At 48.4% G+C, this 21,824-nt stretch overlaps 3 protein-coding genes across 3 annotated transcripts; 2 read left to right on the top strand and 1 right to left on the bottom strand.

The window, feature by feature from the left end:
- The first annotated feature begins 7,249 nt into the window (after positions 1 to 7,249).
- Positions 7,250 to 9,355, top strand: LOC147983860 (uncharacterized). The gene is made up of 4 exons (XM_087539614.1): positions 7,250 to 7,403; positions 7,503 to 7,717; positions 7,864 to 8,814; positions 8,904 to 9,355. The coding sequence occupies exons 1-4, from the start codon at positions 7,250 to 7,252 to the stop codon at positions 9,258 to 9,260; spliced, it is 1,677 nt and encodes a 558-aa protein (XP_087395740.1). The 3' UTR covers positions 9,261 to 9,355.
- A 1,892-nt stretch (positions 9,356 to 11,247) lies between these two features.
- LOC125535038 (uncharacterized) lies at positions 11,248 to 12,568 on the bottom strand. Its single transcript, XM_087539613.1, has 2 exons — positions 12,424 to 12,568; positions 11,248 to 11,928 (listed from the first exon to the last, which is right to left on the bottom strand). The coding sequence occupies exons 1-2, from the start codon at positions 12,517 to 12,519 to the stop codon at positions 11,248 to 11,250; spliced, it is 777 nt and encodes a 258-aa protein (XP_087395739.1). The 5' UTR covers positions 12,520 to 12,568.
- A 684-nt stretch (positions 12,569 to 13,252) lies between these two features.
- LOC125535730 (stress-related protein) lies at positions 13,253 to 15,376 on the top strand. The gene is made up of 3 exons (XM_048698795.2): positions 13,253 to 13,493; positions 13,609 to 13,824; positions 14,329 to 15,376. The coding sequence occupies exons 1-3, from the start codon at positions 13,470 to 13,472 to the stop codon at positions 15,094 to 15,096; spliced, it is 1,008 nt and encodes a 335-aa protein (XP_048554752.1). The 5' UTR covers positions 13,253 to 13,469; the 3' UTR covers positions 15,097 to 15,376.
- The last annotated feature ends 6,448 nt before the right edge of the window (positions 15,377 to 21,824 follow it).

The following is a 21,824-nucleotide window of genomic DNA, read 5'->3' as shown; positions in this document are numbered from 1 at the left end:
CACACAGGCCGGGTCAGTAGTAAGTTTGCATGATTTCCTTCCATCCGTTTTTTTGTTTATGTTTAGTTTTTCTTTTTTTCCTATTGTTTGTTAAACGTTCATTTCCTTTGAAAAATTAGTTATCAGCTCACTGTAAAAAGAAATGGAAGCATTTTGTTTACATTTATCATGATATTTTGGAAAATTTGCTCGTTTATTCTTAATATTATTCATCATGTGTTGGAAAAAATGTTCTTAAAAAACATCATGTATTTTGAAAAATGTTCACGTGTGTTTTCAAAAAGAAAAACTCAAAATGCACCAAAAAATAAAATAAGCATAAAAAATATAAAATATTAATAATAATAATAATAATAATAATAATAATAATAATAGTAGTAGTAGTAGTAGTAGTAGTAGTAATAATAATAGTAACAACAACAACCACCACCACCACAAGAACAATAGCAACAACATGCAGCTGTAGTCATGGCGACATTGTGTCTAGTGAAAAGATATGCAATTGCCCCCTTCCTGACAAAAACATCACTGAGTTGCAGTTGCATTGAAGACATGCAATTGCAGTCGGAGGAGACACTTGCAGTTGCGTGCCTAGTGGTAGAGATGCAACTACCCCCTCCCCGACAAAAACACCACAAAGTTGTAGTCACGTTGAAGACATGCAATTGCAGTCGAGGGCAACACTTGCAGTTGCGTGTGTAGAACAAGACATGCAATTGCGCCCCCCCCCCCCCCACAAACCAACACTAAGTTGCAATCGTGTTGAAGACATGCAATTACAGTCGGAGGAGACACTTGCAGTTGCGTGCCTAGTGGCAGACATGCAACTATCCCCTCCCTGACAAAAAAAACACCAGGGAGTTGCAGTCACGTTGTGCAATTGCAGTCGAGGGCAACACTTGCAGTTGCGTTTGTAGTACAAAACATGCAATTGTCCCGCCCCCCCTCCCCCCCCCCCCCCCCCCCCACACACACACACACAAAACAACACTAAGTTGTAATCGTGTTGAAGACATGCAATTGCAGTCGGAAGCGACACTTGCAGTTGCGTGCCTAGTGACAGACATGCAACTTTCCCCTTCGACCAAACACTAGTAAGTTGCAACTGAGCTGAAGATATGCACTTGCAGTCGGGGCGACACTTATAGTTGACCGACAAGAAAATACTTTTAATAAAAAGGAAAAAAGAAAGGTAAGTTGCACGCGGATGACATACATATACAATAGCGTGTGGCTGATGCGCATGCAACTCCGTATGATCGATGGATGTGACCGATGACAATACTCTTGAAAAGAAAAGAAAAGGTTGCATACCGATAGTTGACATGTAATTACGCACAAAAACAAATCGTGTGGTACTCCCTCCGTTTTTAAATATTTGTCTTTCTATAGATTTTAAATGATCACCACGTACGGATGTATATAAATATATTTTAAAGTATAGATTCACTCATTTTGCTTCGTATGTAGTCATTATTTAAAACCTCTAAAAAGACAAATATTTAAGAACAGAGAGAGTAATATTTATGAAAAAACAAAAACTAATAGAAAAACAGAAAAAGAAATGGGAAAAGGAAAAATGGGAGCAAAGCAAGTAAACAACCCAAAGCGAAAGCAGCAGGAAGCAACGACAAAAAGGAAAAAAACAATGAAAAAGGCCCGGCTGAACACCCGCCCAACACAAAAGCAACACACACGCACGCTACAAAAAGGCCCAACAAACAACAAGGAAACGGGCTGGTCGCCTTATACAGGCTGAAACAAAGACAAACACACATGGCGTGAATCTTAAAGCGAACAAAACATCCAACAGCTAACTCGTCGACTACTTCACGAAGTCTCAGTCAACTGAGTTTTAGCAGCTCCGTTTTTTTTATTTCTCAACGTGTATTTTGATTTTGGATCTGAACTTTTTAGGGTTAGTAGACATACGTCTTGTGAACATCCACAATTTAAAAAAAAACAATTTCATATTTTTTGAGACATGGTATCATGATCATGTCTTAGGCCAACTCCATCACGTGACCCCAAATGGATATCCGAATTGACCCGAATCTGTCCCTTTGGGGCGTCGATGGGTACGCCCGTGTTCGGCTGTGTCCATTGGGTCGTGCGTGCGCCCACCGCGCGGCCGCACCCCAAATTGTGTCCGGGATGGACGGGATTAAAAATAATAATTAAATAACTAAAAAAACAAATAAACGCATTTAAAAAAACATAAAACATATATATGGGTTGGCCACAAAATGGCCCAGTTTCAACGGCCACTTAAAAGGCCCAGATTCATAATTAACATAATAAGAAAATAAAAAAACTCCTCCCGCGCGCTCCTGCCGCGCCCGTCGGTGCCGGGGCCGTCGCCGTCTTCACTTGCCGCCGGTGTCGTCGTCATCGCTGATGAGGTCGACGTAGTCCAGCTGCGTCCAGAGGTGAGCCGGAGGTGCGTGGTGGACGGGAGCCGGCTGGACGGCCGGAGGTGCCTGCACCACCTCCTCCCGTGGCGAGGCCTCCCGCTCCGGTGACCGCGGCGGAGTGCGGCACCAGTTCACGCCCACGCCGGCGGCCATCTCCGGAGCAGTGCAGGACCAGCCCCACTCCTGGCCCAGCAGCTGCTGGAACGCGGCCGGCGGGTCCTCCCTCCTCACCTCCTCGACGAGGAAGGCGACGTCCCCGGCGGCAGAGAGGGCCATGGCCTCCTCCAGGCCGTCCCACCGCCGCTCGTCGTGCGTGCACATGGAGTCGTATATGACACGCTGCAGGATACGGGCCTCCTCCTCGTCTGTCATGCGAGGAGGTGGAGGGGGCGACGGAGACGGCGACAGCGTGGGCGTGACGCCGCGGACCCGCCTACGCCCGCGCTCCTGGGCGCACTCCCGTGGCCGCCGCGGCCCCGTCGAGGTGCCGACGAAGAAGGAGGCGCGCCTGGTGTCGTGCTCGTCACGAAACCAGGTGTCCAGCAGCGGGGAGTCGGGGGCGTACCTAGCGTTATAGAAAAGGTCATCGGGGAGGAGGCGGCGGTGGCGCTCGATCTCCTCGGCGCGCGCACGGCCGCTCTTCGGGACCGGCGGGATGGGGACCCGGTCGGCGGAGAGGTGCCAGTCATTGGGGAGATGGGCGTCGCTCCAGGGGAGCGGCGTCCTCGTCTCCCAATAACGGCGGCAGACCGACGCCCGGACGTAATGCCGGTCGCGCTCGCCGGCGGACGTGGGCGCGATGGAGAAGGCGGGCGGCGCGGGGGCCCGACGTGGTGGCGATGGCGAGGCGGGCTCCTCCTTCTTCACCGAGCCGCGGCGGCGTCCCGACGAGGAGCCAGCCTCGCGGTCATGCCTGCCTTTGCGGCCGTAATTCCAGAGGCCCATGGCTGCGGGCGGCCGGCCGGCGAGGTCTAGGCTAGGGTTTGGGACGTGGTCGCCGTTGTCGGGTTTCGAGGAGACCGCGGGGTGGCGTGGGGCAGTGTGGACGACGACCCGTTCACGCTTCCCACTTAAAGAAGGATGGCGACCGCTCGACGTGCGGATGACAGGTGGGGCCACCCGCTCGTGCGCATTGATGTGGGCGGGTGGGAGGTAGGTGGTCGCCTGCCACGCGGCCCCGACGCGGACGAGCACACGTTCGTTTGGTGTCCGCCGCGACCCAAACCCGGCGCAAGTTTGCGCTCGAAATGGGTCGGCCCAGACACAAAACGGACAAGATGCGTCCGGGCCATCGCGCGCTGGGCCGCCTCCTTTGTCCGTTTTACCCCAAATGGACGGGGCCGGACAGGATAGGGTCGCGCGGTGGAGTTGGCCTTATCACACACACTCCATCAGCAGGGTGAGGCCAACTCCACCGCAAGACCCCAAGCGGACGTCCGGTTTGTTCGGATTTCGTCCGTTTGGGGTGGCGATGGGCGTGAAACGCGCCGCGCCACCCCCCGCTCGCGCCCCGCCCCGCCCACGCACGCCGCACCGCCGCCCGTGCCCCCGCCGCGGCCTGCTGGCCGGCGCGCGCCGCCCCGCCCCCGCCAGCGCACGCCGCCCCGCCCGCGCCGCGCCCTGCCCGTGCTAGCGCCGCGCCACGCCCGCGCCCTGCCCGTGCCAGCGCCGTGCCCCACCCGCGCACGCCGCGTCGCCGCCCGTGCCCTCGCCGCGGCCTGCCGGCCGGCGCGCGCCGCCCCGCCCGCGCTACGCCCGCGCCGCGCGCGTCGCCCCACCCCCGCCAGCGCCTGCGCCGCGTCCCGCCCGCGCCACACCCCGCCCCGGCCCGCCCGCGCCACGCCCCGCCAGCGATGCTCCCCGTCACGCCTGCGCCTTACCAGGCCGCGCCACGCCCGCGCCGTGCCAGCCGGCGTCGTGGCTACCGGGGCCGTGCGCCAGAGCGGTGAGAGAAAAGGAGGAGAGAGAGGGGGGATGGGTGGGTGGGCCCCTTTGTTTCAATGACTAGCGGGCCAGGCCTCACATGCGAACGGACAGGGGCGGACGAGGACCACGCAGAAAACGTCCGGGCGTGTTCGTTTCAGACGCAAAACCAGACCAAGTTTGCGCCTAGGATGGGGTGAGGCGGACCAGAAACGGGCGCTTTTTGCGGATGGGGTCGCGCGCTGGGACGTCTCGTTTGTCCGTTTAACCCCAAACGGACAGCCCCGGACGATTTGGGGTCGCGCGGTGGAGTTGGCCTGACATCACGGCGCCGGACTCCGGTCACCACAGCCGCCCGTCTGCCCAAAGTCATAATTATCTCTCTCTCTCCTCTCGGCGCACGGACGAGTTAATTGCACAGAAGTACCACAATTCGGGCATCACATGCAGATTGGTACCATGATTGCTAATTTTTGCGTGTCAGTACCAACATTGGTCTAAGTTTTTGCAAATTAGGCTAAAACGCGTATTTATACGTATTGACGCCCGATCCGACAGCTCGGGCCCACCCGTCAGGTGCCACGCTGGCCAATCGGCGTGTGCCCGCGCGCTGACTAGGACGAGACGGTGCGCTGCTGCCCTCCAACCTGGTCCGGTCGCACCAGCTCCAGCCCGGCCGCACCATTCCCCTCCCTTCCTCCTCCTCGCTCGTTTCCTCCGTCGCCGCCGCCCGCGTCCCGACTGCCGGCTGTCGCACCGCCCCGCCGACGCCATGGTTTTGGAGGACGAAAGCAGCGACGACGGCGAGGGCGTCCACGGCGGCGGTGAGATGGCGTTCTGGCCTCCTAGCGGAACGGCTGGCGTCGACTGGGATGGCGGCGACGACTCCAGCTCCGCGTACTCGACCGACGACGAGGAGTCGATGTTACTCACCATGGAGCAGCGGTTGCGGTTGGCGCATCAGTGGGTGGCGAACCCTAGCAGCAGCCATGAGTTGACGCATGGACTTGGCGGCGTGCTGTAAGTACCCTTGTCCTCTTCCTCCTCTGATTTATCCAATTGGGCATTTTTAGGGTTTGTTCATCTTCTGCTTTATCTAGTTGGGGATTAGGTTTTATCCAATTGAAGTGACTAGTATAGGAAAATTAAACTAACCTAGTAACATAGTGTATTGCACTCTCAAATTAGTTCAATGACATTAAAAATTTGGGATTATTGTGGCTCTCCAAATTGTTCTGTACTGTCTGGTACTGTTACTTTAAATTGTTTTGTACTGTACTGTTGCTCTCCAAATTTTGCTATTGTGCTCAATTAGTAAATAATAGACTTACAGGTTACTTTAAATTGCACTGTACTGTACTGTTGCTCTGCAAATTAAGAGTAATTATAATGAATACATGAAATTTAATTTGTTCTGTAGTTTGGATGAAGACATTTGGGAAGTAAGGATCCATTTTGATGCAAGAGAGCCATTGGAGATGAAGCTGTGTGGTTCAGATATTACTTATCTGAATTTGGTTGCAGTGATGGAAACCCAAGGATTTAATGCATATGATTGTTTGTTTCACATTGAAAATCCATCTTTAGGAGAGAAAGGGCTGGATTTGGTAGACAGTCATGCAGAATTACAGATGATAAAGAGGAAGATCCAGGACAAATTGGTGCTTAATTTGCTAGTCAGGGCTTGTCCACCCCCTGATACTGATTTTGATAGGCAGCATTTAGAAAAACCAGACTTGTCCACTGTGGTGTACCAAGAGCCTATTGTTTATGATCTTAGTGAGCCTCCTATCTTAGCTGTTGATAAGGAAGGAGTAGTCTTTGACAGTCAATGTATCACACATCACCCTGCTGGTCCTGCTGGTGTTTGCACACAAGAAAGCAAAAATGCAACAGACAAGTTGAAAGCAGTTTTGGAAGAAGAAGAAGAGGGATATCAAGGATTTGAGGCTTATGAGGACAGTGATGACTCTGATGAGGATGGTAAAATTGGAAGTGACCCTAATTACATGGTTGATGATGAAGATGTAGAGGTGGAAGAGGGAAAGAGACAGAGAGAGCTAGAAGCACAAGAGGAAGAATCAGATGATGATCAATCAGAAGAGGAAGAAATGCTGCATTATGAGGGTGACACTGAAGTTGAGGACCCATTTGAGGTAGAACGAGATAGGACTTTTGAACAAGAAGAAGAAACTATAGTTGAACCTGTAAAGAAGAAGCAGAAGCTGCTAGTTAGAAGAGGCCCAACCACCAGGTCACATTGTAGTGAGCTACCAGAGGTTGAACCTGATTTCAGACCATCATCAGATGAATAAGAGAAGGGGTTGTTGAGGGAGAGTGATGATGATGGTTTTGAGCCACTCTCTTTTGTCCTACCAAATAAAAGGAAGAGTAGGGCAAAGAAAAGGCCTGCTAGGAAGTGGTATAATGAGAAATTGGAGCAACCACATGAGCAACTGTGTATGAAGTTGTGTTTTAGGGATCAGCATCAATTCAGAGATGCTTTGTTGAATTTGCACATCACCCAGGCCAGGAATTTCAGGTATCACAGGAATTCAGATCAGAGGATAATTGTTGAGTGTACTGATAAACAATGCCACTTCTTAATGGTGGCAGCAGTTATAAAAGGGGAGAAAACCTTTGTAATTAAGAAGATGAGACTAGAACACACTTGCCCTAGTACCACAGAGACCACCAGGGTTAGTGCTAAGTGGCTAGCACAGAAATATGAGCATCTCTTTAGATCTGATATAACTACTGGTATTCAGACTATAATTGATGCATGCAATGAAAAATATGGTGTAGATGTGCCCAAGTGCATGGCATATAGGGCAAAGAACATAGCTATTGAAGCTGTGTTAGGAGATCACAAGAAGCAATATCCTAGGCTTAAAGACTATGCTCAGACTGTCATGGACACAAACCCTGGGAGCAGAGTAATAGTCACTACTGTTACTCCAACACCAACTGCAAGAATACCCCACCCAGGCCCAAGATTCCATGCCATGTTCTTTTGCATGAATGGAGCAAGGGAAGGGTTTCTCAATGGGTGTAGGCCATTCATTGGTTAGTTCCTAAACCTTGTGCACCATTTACATATTGTAGAGTACTACATTTTGTTTCTCACTTGAATGTATTTAATGTTTGGAAATGTTGATTATGCAGGTGTTGATGGGTGCTTCATTAAGCTCACTACAGGTGCTCAACTCCTTCCTGCCACTGGTAGAGATGGCAACAACAACATATATCCACTGGCATTTGGCATAGTTGGACAAGAGGACAAAGCTAGTTGGTGTTGGTTTCTACACCAACTGAAAATTTGCCTAGGGGGAGAAGTGGGCAAGTTTGGACCTTATACTATAATGTCAGATAGACAAAAGGTATGTGTTTTGCAGAAGTGTTTACATTAGCTTAGAGTTTCATTATGTTTTGCACAAGTGTTTATAGTAGATTAGAATGCATATTTAATTCATTGGTGCATATTTCTTTAGGATGTAGCTTAGACTTGTTATATTGTTTGTGTCAGGGGTTACTGTATGCAGTGAATGCTGTGTTTCCAAATTGCAACCAAAGGTTCTGCCTTAGACATATATATGCAAATTTCCAAAATGCTGGGTTTAGGGGTGAAGATCTTAAGAAGTGCATGGATAATGCTAGCTATGCCTACAATGAACACAAATTTAATATTGCAATGAATGATCTTAGAGCTGAAAGTGAGGAAGCTTGGGAGTGGCTTACTGCAATACCAAAAAAGACATGGGCAAGGCATGCATTTGACACAAACTGCAAGACTGACTTGGTAGTGAACAACTTGTCTGAGGTGTTCAACAAGTACATTCTAGATGTTAGGAGAAAACCTATAAGGACAATGTGTGATGGGATAAAAGATAAGCAGATGGTGAGGTGGCACATGAAGAGAGAGAGTGTTAAGGAAGCAAGATGGGAGATAACACCTCATTACAGTGAGAAGCTAGAGGCTGAGAAGGAGAGGGCCAGATACTGCAAGCCAATACAGGCAGGGGTCAACTTATGGCAAGTTACAAGTGGGCAACAAAGACATGCTGTCAACCTGGAACTTCAGACATGTGGATGCAGGAAGTGGGACCTTAGTGGCATACCTTGCAACCATGCCATCTCTGCAATAAACAAGGCTAAAAGGAAACCAGAGGATTATGTCAGCAAATTCTTCAAGAAAGATTTTTATGCTGCAGCTTATGAACCAATGATCTTTCCTGTGCCTGGTGAGCATGATTGGACAAGGACCCCTGGTCCAGACATAGAACCACCTGCATTCAAAATCAAGAGAGGAAGAAGGAAAGAAAAGAGGATCAAGGGCAAATTTGAAGTACCAAAGCCAAAAGAAACTTCAAGAATGGGGACCATAACATGTGGCAATTGTGGTCTCCGAGGGCATAGGTACACAAACTGTCTTAAACAGTTGACGCGTGAGCTAGCTTTGAGGAAGAATAAGCATGTGGTAATAATTTTTCACCTTGAAATATACTAATGATTTCTTTCTTGTACATTTCTTTCTAGCATTATTAATTGTTTCCTTTTCTTTGCAAGGCTACTCCAAGTACCTCACAGCCAAGAGCTGCTGGTCCTTCTACTGCACCAACAGCAAGACAGCCAAGACCTGCTGCTTCTGCTCCTACACCACCATCATCTGGAAGAAGAGGAGCTGGCAGAGGAGCTGGTGTTACTTCTACTACAACACCACCATCTGGAAGAGGAAGGGGAGCTGGCAGAGGAGCTGGTGCTACTTCTACTACACCACCACCATCTGGAAGAGGAGCTGGCAGAGGCAGAGGAAGAGCTGGAAGAGGTGCTCCCAGGCAATATGCTGGCATTCCTACTGATGGCACACACACTGGATGGATGTCCTACTTCAATGCTAGCATGGGAGGAGGAGGAGCCATGTAATGTGAAATACTGTGGTGTTATTTTGGTTGAACTTGATGCTTGAGGTGGAGTACTGGTGGAGTACTCTAGTAATGTTGAACTTGATGCTTGTAATGTTGAACTTGAGGTGGAGTACTGGATATGTAGAACTTGCTAATGGATATGTGGTTGAACTTTAGGTGATTATCTGAATGTTGAACTTTAGGTGGTTATCTGAATGTTCACCTTTAGGTGGTTTTCTGAATGTTGAACTTTAGGCAGTTACTTGTGACAAATTAGTACCAATACTGCTGCTATCTGTTGCATGTCAGCATGGTGAAATTGCCCACATTCTGGAGTGAGCTCATTGGGGATCTGCGTGATGAAGTATGGAGGCTTAATGAAGCACGGTGATTCGGGGTCGACGGAGCCACCTAAGCCTAACCATTAGGGTTTACGGTGATTCGGGGTCGACGGAGCCACCTAAGCCTAACCATTAGGGTTTACGGTGACTCGGGGTCGAGGAAGCCACCTAAGCCTAACCATTAGGGTTTACGGTGACTCGGGGTCGAGGAAGCCACCTAAGCCTAACCATTAGGGTTTACGGTGACTCGGGGTCGACGAAGCCACCTAAGCCTAACCATTAGGGTTTACGGTGACTCGGGGTCGAGGAAGCCACCTAAGCCTAACCATTAGGGTTTACGGTGACTCGGGGTCGAGGAAGCCACCCAAGCCTAACCATTAGGGTTTACGGTGACTCGGGGTCGACGGAGCCACCTAAGCCTAACCATTAGGGTTTACGGTGATTCGGGGTCGACGGAGCCACCTAAGCCTAACCATTAGGGTTTACGGTGACTCGGGGTCGACGGAGCCACCTAAGCCTAACCATTAGGGTTTACGGTGACTCGGGGTCGAGGAAGCCACCTAAGCCTAACCATTAGGGTTTACGGTGACTCGGGGTCGACGGAGCCACCTAAGCCTAACCATTAGGGTTTACGGTGATTCGGGGTCGACGGAGCCACCTAAGCCTAACCATTAGGGTTTACGGTGACTCGGGGTCGACGGAGCCACCTAAGCCTAACCATTAGGGTTTACGGTGACTCGGGGGCGAGGAAGCCACCTAAGCCTAACCATTAGGGTTTACGGTGACTCGGGGTCGACGGAGCCACCTAAGCCTAACCATTAGGGTTTACGGTGATTCGGGGTCGACGGAGCCACCTAAGCCTAACCATTAGGGTTTACGGTGACTCGTGGTCGACGGAGCCACCTAAGCCTAACCATTAGGGTTTACGGTGACTCGGGGTCGAGGAAACCACCTAAGCCTAACCATTAGGGTTTACGGTGACTCGGGGTCGAGGAAGCCATCTAAGCCTAACCATTAGGGTTTACGGTGACTCGGGGTCGACGGAGCCACCTAAGCCTAACCATTAGGGTTTACGTTGACTCGGGGTCGATGGAGCCACCTAAACCTAACCATTAGGGTTTATGGTGACTCGGGGTCGACGGAGCCACCTAAACCTAACCATTAGGGTTTATGGTGACTCGGGGTCGACGGAGCCACCTAAACCTAACCATTAGGGTTTACGGTGACTCGGGGTCGACAGAGCCACCTAAACATAGGCTTCCAATGCATGATATAACATAACCATCTAATAATCCAGTGCTAACATAACCATAAAATAGTCTTCCAATGCTAACATAATCATCAAAACCTAGTGCATGAGAAATCATAATCTGAAGTCTAGCAAACATAACACAGAATATCTGATCCAGCAAACATAACACACATAACACACAACACTTACTACAATTCAACATATTATAAAGTACACAACCATTGTTCACAATACATAGTGGAGTTTAGATGCATAGTTCATCCTTTTCTCACAAAAGGATGAAAAGCATATCTACTACATACATACACAACCATAGTTCATCTTAGAGAAGTTCACATTTAGTAGAGCCATACACTACACAACCATCATGCCCACAAGGTCAGCATTGCCCACTACTCTCATATTCATTTTCTTCATTTCTCTAAGATGGCCTGGATCCCCTTGATCTTCTCCTTCAGCTTCTCCTCTACCTTAATCAACCCAGCAATCTGAAGCTCTAGCTTCCCCTTCTCTTCACCATGCTTTTCCTTTCCCTTGAGCAAATCAGCAACCTGAAACTTCAACTCTAGCTTATCTTGGGTGAGCTTCTCCTCAGACTTTGTGAGCTCTGCATTCTTCAACTCCAAGTTCATCTTAGCTTCAGTAAGCAATTGCTTATCAGTAATATGCTTCAACTTCAGGTTCTGGATGACTGTAGCTTGAGCTCTTGTCAGGTTCAGTAGCACATCATAATTCTGCTTAAACTTCTCAAACTCTGCATCTTTCTTTGCCATCTTTGCATTCATATCAGCCACCAGTTCACTTCTGCATTCATGCTGATATGTAATGGCAGACTGCAGATGTCTGAAATCCACCACCCTATCCTCCTGGAAGCTCATAAGCTGATGCACATCTTGGACTAGCTTGTCATAGTTGGCCTCCAGGTTGTTCTTCTCTTCTGTCAGATGGTGGATAGTGAAAGAACTTTCAAGATTGTCATTCACCCTAGCACTTTTGGCATCTTCAACCATTGCCCATAGCTTCAACAATGCATTCTGCATTGTTGGGGGCCACTGGTGATCAACCCATTCAACAAAGCCACAATTGCTACCTTCCTGCAAAAACAACAACAACAACAAAACAATTCATACATCAAGTAATTACACAAAATCACTGCAGTTGCCAAAAAGAATGTCTAAATTTAGTATCAGACCACTACATTTAACAAGACGAGCAGCCACTTGAGTAGCTGACTGACTAGTTTAGTTACTGTACTGTTCATATCAAGGAGTGTTCAAATATTTGTAAGCTACTCTACTACCACTATTAACATAAATTACTATGTTAGCACCAGACCACTACATTTAACAAGAGGAGCAGCCACTTGAGTAAGAAAAAATATACTCATGCTTGACCTAAATTACTATTAACATAAATTACTATGCCATTGTACTCCAGCAAAATATACTCATGCTTGACCTAAATAAGCTACTCTAACCACTATGAACCAAAATGTTGACAGCAAGCAGAGTACTCCAGCAAACAGAGTTCAATATGGCACTAACCAAGTAAGAAAAAAATCAGTATGCCTACAATCCTACAATCCATACCGGCTGTGCACATGCTAAAAACCTCCTGCCTGTGTCTGTTCCTTCAAAGGCAACAAGCCTCTCAGATGCCATGCCGTGCTTCTCACATGGAGACATCACATCCAGCTCAAGCCCCTTGTAATCTGGATCTTCAATGCTGAAAGGGACCTGCAGAAGCTCGCACAAAGACAATGGCCAAATCAAAACCTAGCGATATCAACCAAATCAAGAAATCCCAAATCTGAAACCCTAACCCTAACCCTGTACTGACCTCGCTGAGACCGTCTGTGGAGGAAGACTGCATGTACGGGAGGCTAGAATGGTCGTCGCTGCTTTCGTCCTCCAAAACTATGGCGTCGGCGGGGCGGGGCGGCGGCCGGCAGTCGGGACGCGGGCGGCGGCGACGGAGGAAACGAGCGAGGAGGAGGGGAGGGGAATGGTGCGGCCGGGCTGGAGCTGGTGCGACCGGACCAGGTTGGAGAGCAGCAGCGCACCGGCTCGTCCTAGTCAGCGCGCGGGCACACGCCGATTGGCCAGCGTGGCACCTGACGGGTGGGCCCGAGCTGTCGGATCGGGCGTCAATACGTATAAATACGTGTTTTAGCCTCAAAAACTTAGACCAATGTTGATGCTGACAAAAATTAGCAATCATAATATCAATCTGCATGTGATGCCCGAATTATGGTACTTCTGTGCAATTAACTCCGCACGGACCGACGAGGAAAAAGATACCGCCGCTAGCGACGTGCCCCTCCCGTCCCGGCCACGTGCCGCTCACGCCAGCCACGTCGTACCGGCTCCCCTCCCAAACCCGGACCCTTCTTCTGGCGCGGTGTCGACGACGGCTCCCATCGAACGCCCTCCCACATCGGACGGCCCCGCGACACCCCTCGCGCGCCTATTTAGGGCCCCCGTCCCGGCCCCGGCATTTCGCTCCCGTTTTAGCTGTAGCAGGGAAGGAGGAAAATTCCACCGAGCCGCATTCGCATTCCCCCACCAGCCAGCTTCCAGAAACCCCCCGTTCGTTCCTTCCTTCCTTCCTTCGATTCGCAGGCGGTTCGCGAGCGATGGCGGACGCCAGCCCGCAGGCGGTACGCGCAACGAAATCCCTCCCCTCCCCCCTTGCTTCTCGGCTCGATTCGGCGCGGAGTTTGCGCCGATTTGGTCTTGAATTTGGGCGTTTCGTGTTTGGTTGGTTGCTTGCAGGAGAGGCCGAGGCTGAGGCGCCTGGAGTTCGTGCGCGTGGTGGCGGTGCAGGCGGCCGTGTGCATCGCGGCGCTCTACGCGCTCGCCAGGGACCACTCCGGCTCGCTCCGCCCCAGAGTCGACGCCGTCGAGTCCGTCGTCAGGCGCGTCGCCGGCCCCGTCGCCCGCCGCCTCCACGGCGTCCCCCTCCACGTCCTCGCCTTCGTCGACCGCAAGGTACGTACGGTCCCCCGCACGTCTCGCGAGCCACCCCGCTTCCCCCACCGTAGCTTAGGGTCGACATCGGGTGCGGCTGCCCTCGTTTCGCGGCCCCGTTGCAGCGCGGCTGTGCTGCTGCTGCCAAATTGCCATGCTTAGCGCACGCCGCTGGATTTTCTAGCGGTGGACATAACCTCTGCAGTTTCCCGTTCTATCGAGAATTTTCCCGTTCTGGTGCGTGGAGTGGGGCCTCGTTTGGTGGGCAGAGCTGTGTGGTCGAGAATTCTCCCGTCCTGGTGCGTGGAATCTCCCCGTGTCTCGATCCCGACTAGATTCCTTTGATTCCGGCGCACTGGCGGAGACCCCGAGGTGGCGCCGCGGGGAATCACATGCGTCGATTGCATTTCATTTTGTTTTTGTCACGGCAATCCAGCGACACTTGTCGTCAATTTCAAGCATGGCTTTATTCGAATGATGTTTGCTTTGTGGCTGCTAATGAGTGGCGTGCATTGGCAATGGCAGGTGGACGACGCGGTGCATGAGCTGGGCCGGCACCTCCCGCCGGCGGTGAAGTCCGCGTCGGCGCAGGCGTCCCACGCGGTCCACGCCGTGCCGGAGCTGGCCAGGGAGATCGCCGACGGGGCGAGGCGGTCCGGCGTGAAGGGCGTGGCCAAGGACGTGTACGGGATGGTCCAGCCGGTGGCCAAGGACCTCTACGTGCGCTGCGAGCCGGTGGCCAAGGACCTGTACGCGCGCTACGAGCCGGCGGCCGAGCACCTCGCCGTCTCCGCCTGGCGCTCGCTCAACGGGCTGCCGGTGTTCCCGCAGGTGGCGCACATCGTCGTGCCCACCGCCGCCTACTGGTGCGACAAGTACAACAGGGTGATCTCGTTCGCGGCCGGGCGGGGGTTCCCCGGCGCACGGTTCCTCCCCGGCATCCCCATCGAGCGCATCGCCAAGGCGTTCGGGACAAACTCGGCCGGGGAGCGCTCGCCGGATGCCAAGCCGACGGGACTTGATGCCCAGACCTCCGAGGAGCGCTCGTCCGATGCCAAGCCTATGGGACTGGATGCCCAGACCTCCGAGGAGCGCTCGTCCGATGCCAAGCCTATGGGACTGGATGCCCAGACTTCCGAGGAGCGTTCGCCCGATGCCAAGGCTGTGGGACCTGATGCGCAGACCGCGGAGGAGAGCTCGCCGGATGCCAAGCCTGTGGAATCTGACGCCCAGACCGCCGGGGAGAGCCAGCCGGAGGCGGCCAAGACTATGGATCTTGGGGCCCAGGCCTAGGTGTGCCGCCGTGCCGCTATCATGCCCTGGTGGACGAGGTATGTCGCCCTTGGCCGGAACTGAATAAGATAATGTGGATCCAGGGCTAAAGAAGATACTGGCATCCTGGGTTTAGTGTCCTAGATACGTGCTCACGGGTGATGCTAATGATAATGATGTTGTACTAGCTACTATGCTTTTGTGTGGTGCGCGTCTCTAATGTTCTCCGTGCTTTTGTACAAAAAGTTGCTTGATGTCGCCTTCGTCGACTTGATCCAATGCAATTGGGTTCGTCCTTTTATGGGTTCGCTCGTCTCTGTGGACTGTGGCCACTAGTTAAGCACTGTTTTTGGTTTTGGTGCGTCGTTTTCCATTTCTTCCCTTGTTTATGCTCCGGGGTCTGTGGGCGGGTGGTGTCGAAAGCGCTTGTCGTCGTCGACAGGTTCCGGCGAAACCATCCGCGATTTGCGATCAAGTCCTTGTGCTCGCTGCCGTCCCCTTCAATCCGCTTGCCTCGTCTGGCCGCCGAGCTGCTGCGTCGTTTTCCTGCGATGGACGGACGGATGGTTTCGAGTTGAAGTTGCGCACCATCCGTCCCGCGCTGCTCTCCTCTTCCGGCGCACTCGCACGTCCCCAGGCCCGCCCCGAACCCGACCGAAGTTACCAAACCGTCTCTGCATTACTCCCACGCGCGCGATCTGTGAAGCCCATATGAAGCGGGCTTCACAGATCGCAGCCTCCACGCGACCACGTTTTCGATGCTCGACGCGTGCGCCGGCGGACGGAACGGCCCTGCTGCTCTCTCCTCCGGTCTCCCTGGCTTCCACGGCAGAGCAACGGGACACACACGCCAGCGCCAAAAACTGTAGTGTCAGGTCTGACATATTTCGCAAGATATATGAGTGTTTTGATGGTATTTAGATATGGCACTTTGTGTCCAACTATCACTTCACCATCTCCCCTATGTCTCAAGGATCTGTATCCCATATTAGGTATAATATGACCATATGTGTTTTTGATATAATATATCCATATTGAACTTCTCTAAATATATGAAGACTGGTATCTTAGGGGGATATGCTCAAGTCGTAAACTTAGCATAATTTGGTTTAACCCAAATATCCGTCTTGACATGATTGTGTGTATTTCATGTCTTATATAGACTTTGATTATAAGATCATCAACACCACAAATTAAGGTGATGTAAAATCCGATTAAGGATTTCTTCATGAATACACGTCAACAATCATTAGTATGAGAGTAATCCTTGTCAAGGAATAACTCACTTAGTCGGTTGCACCACACAATTCTCCGACTACTTCAAGTCATAGAATGACTTCAGAAGTTCCACACATGCATGTTGCGATTTACCTCTGGATTCAGAATATTAAGTCATTCAATGACTTGAATATATACATCCAAACTAATTGACCCATGGTAGTATGTAGACATTACATACATCAACCGTATGGATCTGTACTGCCATTAACATTCAGTATTGAAACATAATTCCACTTATACCAAAAAGGTATGCTACATCGTAACTGATGTCGGGTCTCTGCGAAAAACCCTTGTGCTACAAGCCTCGCTTTCTCACCACCTCATTTATTTTCGTTTCCAAACGAAAATTTACTTCTCTTCCCTCTGGAAGATACTTATGAGGAGCAGGTTTTACAATGGTAAATACCGCTCTTTTGATGAGCGAGTGCCACTCTTCCTTAATTGCTTCCTTTCATTTGAACCAATATAAGTGCACACAACACTTTCCATGGATTTTGGTTCAGGGCCCAAAAGGATTCTAGCAATTCTCAAGAAGAATTTTATGTCGACATATGTAGACTTTCTCATATACGATTCTCATGAATCAATATCATTGTGGAATTCTTACTATGCCTCTTAACTCCTTGTGATTTCCCACAACAACGGAGTCAAGGTGTTTCGATTTTCCAACACCTAAAAATGTGTGCACAAATGTGTTGGACTTTGGATGCCGCGCATCCCTCAAGTGTCATTCAACCCGAGGTTGAATCATATTTACTGATCGAGGGGTCAATCTCCTTTGTTTCCGCTAAAACTTATGAGAACTTAATCTCATGTGACCAGAATTCTCCCCCTCTTGGTCTCATCTAGGGAGACGAGTGGTTTATTAGGTACCTCCACTTGTTCTAGTACTTGACCATAGTGACACCTTTGTCATCAGTAAATATACTTGGCAGATTATTTGCAATATGCTGCAAATTTCTCATAACTTGAATCTGCAGTTCAGATTCTTAAGTACGTGGACAAAATGTCTATGACATTTGTTATCCATTTCCTGGCATTCTTTGTGGTACTCATCTCCCCCTAATGCCAGAAAATGTTCTTATTGCAAAAGCAATCAGCGTATGGGCTGCAAATAACTCCCTTGTACGGGTTAAGGTATTCGATGGATTAACAATCATACCAAAGTTATTCCTCACATAGATCCCAAACATATGTGAAGGCCCATGATATACGCTGGGGTGATGATATCGGTATATAACCGAATTACCGCAGATGGGAAATACTTCACTTATTTCCACGTACAAACTGCAAGGGGGTGCAATATCGGTTGATCTTATTTAGACCAAATATGCGGAGTGTGAGACCGCATGTTACCATCAACAAAATGTTGGTAAATCACAATTCTGCAACATTGGCCAAGCAATATTGAATCTCTTTCATAAGAGATCAAGCCAAACCATTCTGGTTATGTACTATATACTGAATATAACCATTGAATGCTTGTGAATTAACTTCAACGACATTTGCATTCCAGTGGAATTATCCCACGTTAGGATAATTTGCTCTAAATTCGTCAATTTGAGCAATTAATTCAGTAAACACATGGTTTGTGTGAATGATACACATCTAAGACCATCTTTTAGCTGCGTCTATTAACACCATGAAGTACCAACATAACCCAGATAGTGATTGAATAATCCGAACATATTCTTCAATGCAATCAAGAATATTGGCTGGCTCATTTCAAATTTTAAGGTGAGAGTGCCTTAAAATTAATTCCCCAATGTCACATGCAGTGCACAAAACAATCTCATGATTGTTGGGACTATTGCAACTTGTTAAGTTGTGGCCAACAGAATTGTCAATAATTTCTCTAATCGTCCAATACCATGATGATAAAGGAGGAGAAATTATTGTGTATACAACAAGATTGAGTATAAACTGATTCATACACTCAATTATCTAAACTATCATGTCCGAGGGACAAGATGTTGCAATTTATACTATATGTAGTAGTACAATTATAGGCTAATGATATTTAGGGATAACTAGGAGACTACACGAGATCTCCAAAATATCTTGGAATATCATTCCACAAGCATATCATCAATGTAGAGGAGTCGATTCTCCTTTACCATGCCGGGATATTTTCTGGTTATTTTCCTTTTGAAGTAGAACTTTAAACTTATCCCATTAAAATCATTTGCCTCCAGTGAGCCGGTGGTATGAATCCAATACATGAGCAATTGGTTATCATTAGTACAATATTTCGTACAACCACCATTTTGACAAACTTGAAAGTTGCCATTATGATCATTTAAATTAAATGATCCATTCCCTTTTGAGATATACACTCAATGTCTGCTTGTCATTTTTTCTCTTCACTTTACATTCAACTCCTCGTGGTTCTCTAACCACTATTGCTTAGTACTAACAGTACTAGCATGAATTTCAGGCATTGCAACCTGAAACAAAGATGATATTTCTGTTTACCATCCTAGGAGAACGTAAAGTGCAATAAGGACTTATAGTCAGATATGTATCTGAAGCCGCCTTATCACATAATCTCAACTTAGTGTTGATTTATAGACAACAGAATAATAAGCCTCAACAGACTTGAAGTCCTTAATACGAATGCATAATCATTCGTGTGGTGCTTATAACAATATATCTCGCCTAAGCCTTAGAGGGAAAATGGATATTCATTATCCATTACATACTCAGTTTAAAAATCGAGTCATTGCGATGTCACATAAATGCAAATATGCACATTTTAGCTATTTATAAATAGCCATGACATTTTCTGCAAGTGGAGTTTCTGTGGCAACAAGGCTCCAGGTCGAAAAAAATCTTTAATGTCCATGACCCATCTTAAATAGTTACTCCCACCAAATGTCATCCCATCGCATTCCCTTTCCAAAAAAGTCAGCCATATGTTGCATGAAATTCTCATGCATTAATTTACCTTCAGTAAATTAAGTAGGATGAAAGTGTTATGGCTAAGAATAATCATGGTGATGGTGATTCTTAGTGACCCATAGGGCAAGCCTTCCAGAAGAACACCATAGTGTGGTGTGGATCTTCCAAGTAAAGGTAGTCACCTCAAAAGGAACAAACATTTCATTTCCTTAAAACATATAGAGGTAGTCGACCACCTAGTGGTGCCTCACTCTTATGGACAGTTCCCATTGATCATAGCCTCCACAACCTTATGTTATTTATAACACATGAAGGTAATCACCATAAAATGGCGTAAACCTCTCAACTGTGCATAAACTTAATTCATAGCTATGATGATGTCTCATAAGTTGTGTATGCATGGAAGGTAATCACCAAAATATGCAAGTGTTTTGCATAATTCTCTTCCTAGCATAATATGCAGCATAGTCACCAATGCCTTGGATTCATCTCCTGATGGAGTATGTGACACTATAGTCACAACCAATGACAAATGCTATGAAGTTTCCAAGTATTTGGAAAAACATCATGAAGGTAGTCACCACGATGTAGGCCTCATAATGGCTATGTCATAAGTTTTCTGTCTTCATTTTGCTTTTAAAAACACATAGATAATCACTAAGTAGTGTAGATCTCACTCTTATGGAACTTCTCACAACCTTGTGTTAATTAAAAACACATTGAAGGTAATCACCACATGGTAGTGTAGATCTCGCAGTTGTGAACGAAATTAATTCGTCGCCATAATGCAATCCATAAATTGTGTGCAAAACTGAAGGTGGTCATTATGTGCGAATGGCATAATATAGACCTCACAATAACATTATATAATCTACAATTAAGCAGTAGATACCATTTGTCGATTCCTTGTGACAAATGTTAATTTGACATAGTTAGGCAGTGTCATACACTTCACTACCTTATGTTTCCTAAAATTTGCAAGCAAGTTTCATATTCTATGTGAATAATGAAATTAACTTATTGCTTTGCAACCATATTACTCATGTAATACAAATAAATGCAAAAGTATAAACATACCTGTGCAACCATATTACTCGCGCTATTCGTCACCCTGGGTGAGGAATAGTTATTCTTCACCCCCTCTCTATTTTGACGTCAATGCATCGTATTTTTAGGTTTCATAAATTTTATCATATTTCATACGTAAAAAGAGAACGTAAGAAAATATATACTCGCCGTAAAAAATATTTTATGTTATGTAAAGTTACGAACGTAAAAACATACATAAAAATGCGATATTTTTGGTCTTATAACCTATTTTTTTATTTTCTTATACCAAATTTTATGTAGTGAATCAATATGAATGTAACTATTTGTATTCCAAACGTAATTTGTTTATGAAGCGATCGTAAGATTACCTCGGGTGAAGAATAACTTATTATGCACCCTGGATGATGAATAGTAACACTACACACACACACACACACACACACACATATATATATATATATATATATATATATATATATATATATATATATATATATATATATATGAGGACTTGGGGCCTCAAACGATGATTTTGCATGATGTAAAATAATGCATAATCAATTATTATGCAATCCAGCAAGTGTACCATGTATATTTACTCTGAAGCCATGGTACCACTGTGGACGGCATCGAGCGCCGCTGAGGAAGAACTATGCCACGGCTGTTCATGCGTCCTCGACGAGGCTATCGCCAGTTTGATGTCGCCGAGCGCCGGAGCGCCATAGTGGCCTTGGTTGTTGGCTTCGGTCCATATGTTGCTTTTTTTTTTCTCAAACAGAATTGATTAGCATATTTGTTTAATCAAAACGAGAACAAATGAACGAGACATGTTTCCCCTGATCTTTCTTAGAGAGAAGTTTGGCTACCATGCAACCAATCGCTCCTGATAGCGTGGTTGCTGTTTAGCGTCGCCTCGCACTGGCCTGTCATCGCCGATGCCACATGGAGAGTCGCGCTAGGCCGCTGCTTCGTCTCACGCAGAAGTGCGCGTCAAGATTCGCCTGGTCGATGGGGAGCCGTCGTCTCGCCTTGCGCCTCCCTTCCGCAAGGCCGCCGCCGATCCGCAAGTAGCCGTGGCCGAATGCCACCACGCCAGGATCGATCCTAGGAAGGGCCTTATCCTGTAGCAATTAGTTCAATTCTTTTGGTGCTTGCATGATGGCCACGGAGAGAATGTGCAATTCCTAATCCCGTGCGTGCATGAGTGTTAGCCATTGGTAACCGCCGCTGGCCGCAAAGGGCCTGTGCATGGACGAGGCCCCGCTCACTTCGTGCGCCGTGCTCCTCGTCAAGCAACTCGCCGGATCCGATGGCCGCGCGCGCCAGGGACAACATCGTCGGGCCTCAGGCGTCACGCTGCCTCCGCGAACGCCCGTGGGGAAACTGCCATCAAGACCGATCGGTTTCTAGACACATGGTCCTGAATCGGTTTCTTGTGTGGATGCCGGCCTGGGCCGAGCGCCGCTGACGGGGGCATCACCGCGCCATGCACTCGAGGTTGATCCCTCCTTCCTGTG

This window comes from Triticum urartu, chromosome 2A, assembly GCF_056163025.1.
Source record: "Triticum urartu cultivar PI428250 chromosome 2A, HENAU_Tu73, whole genome shotgun sequence".
NCBI classification, from domain to species: Eukaryota; Viridiplantae; Streptophyta; class Magnoliopsida; order Poales; family Poaceae; genus Triticum; species Triticum urartu.
Note: the sequence above shows the minus strand (reverse complement) of the source record. Positions and strands in the feature narration are given on the sequence as shown.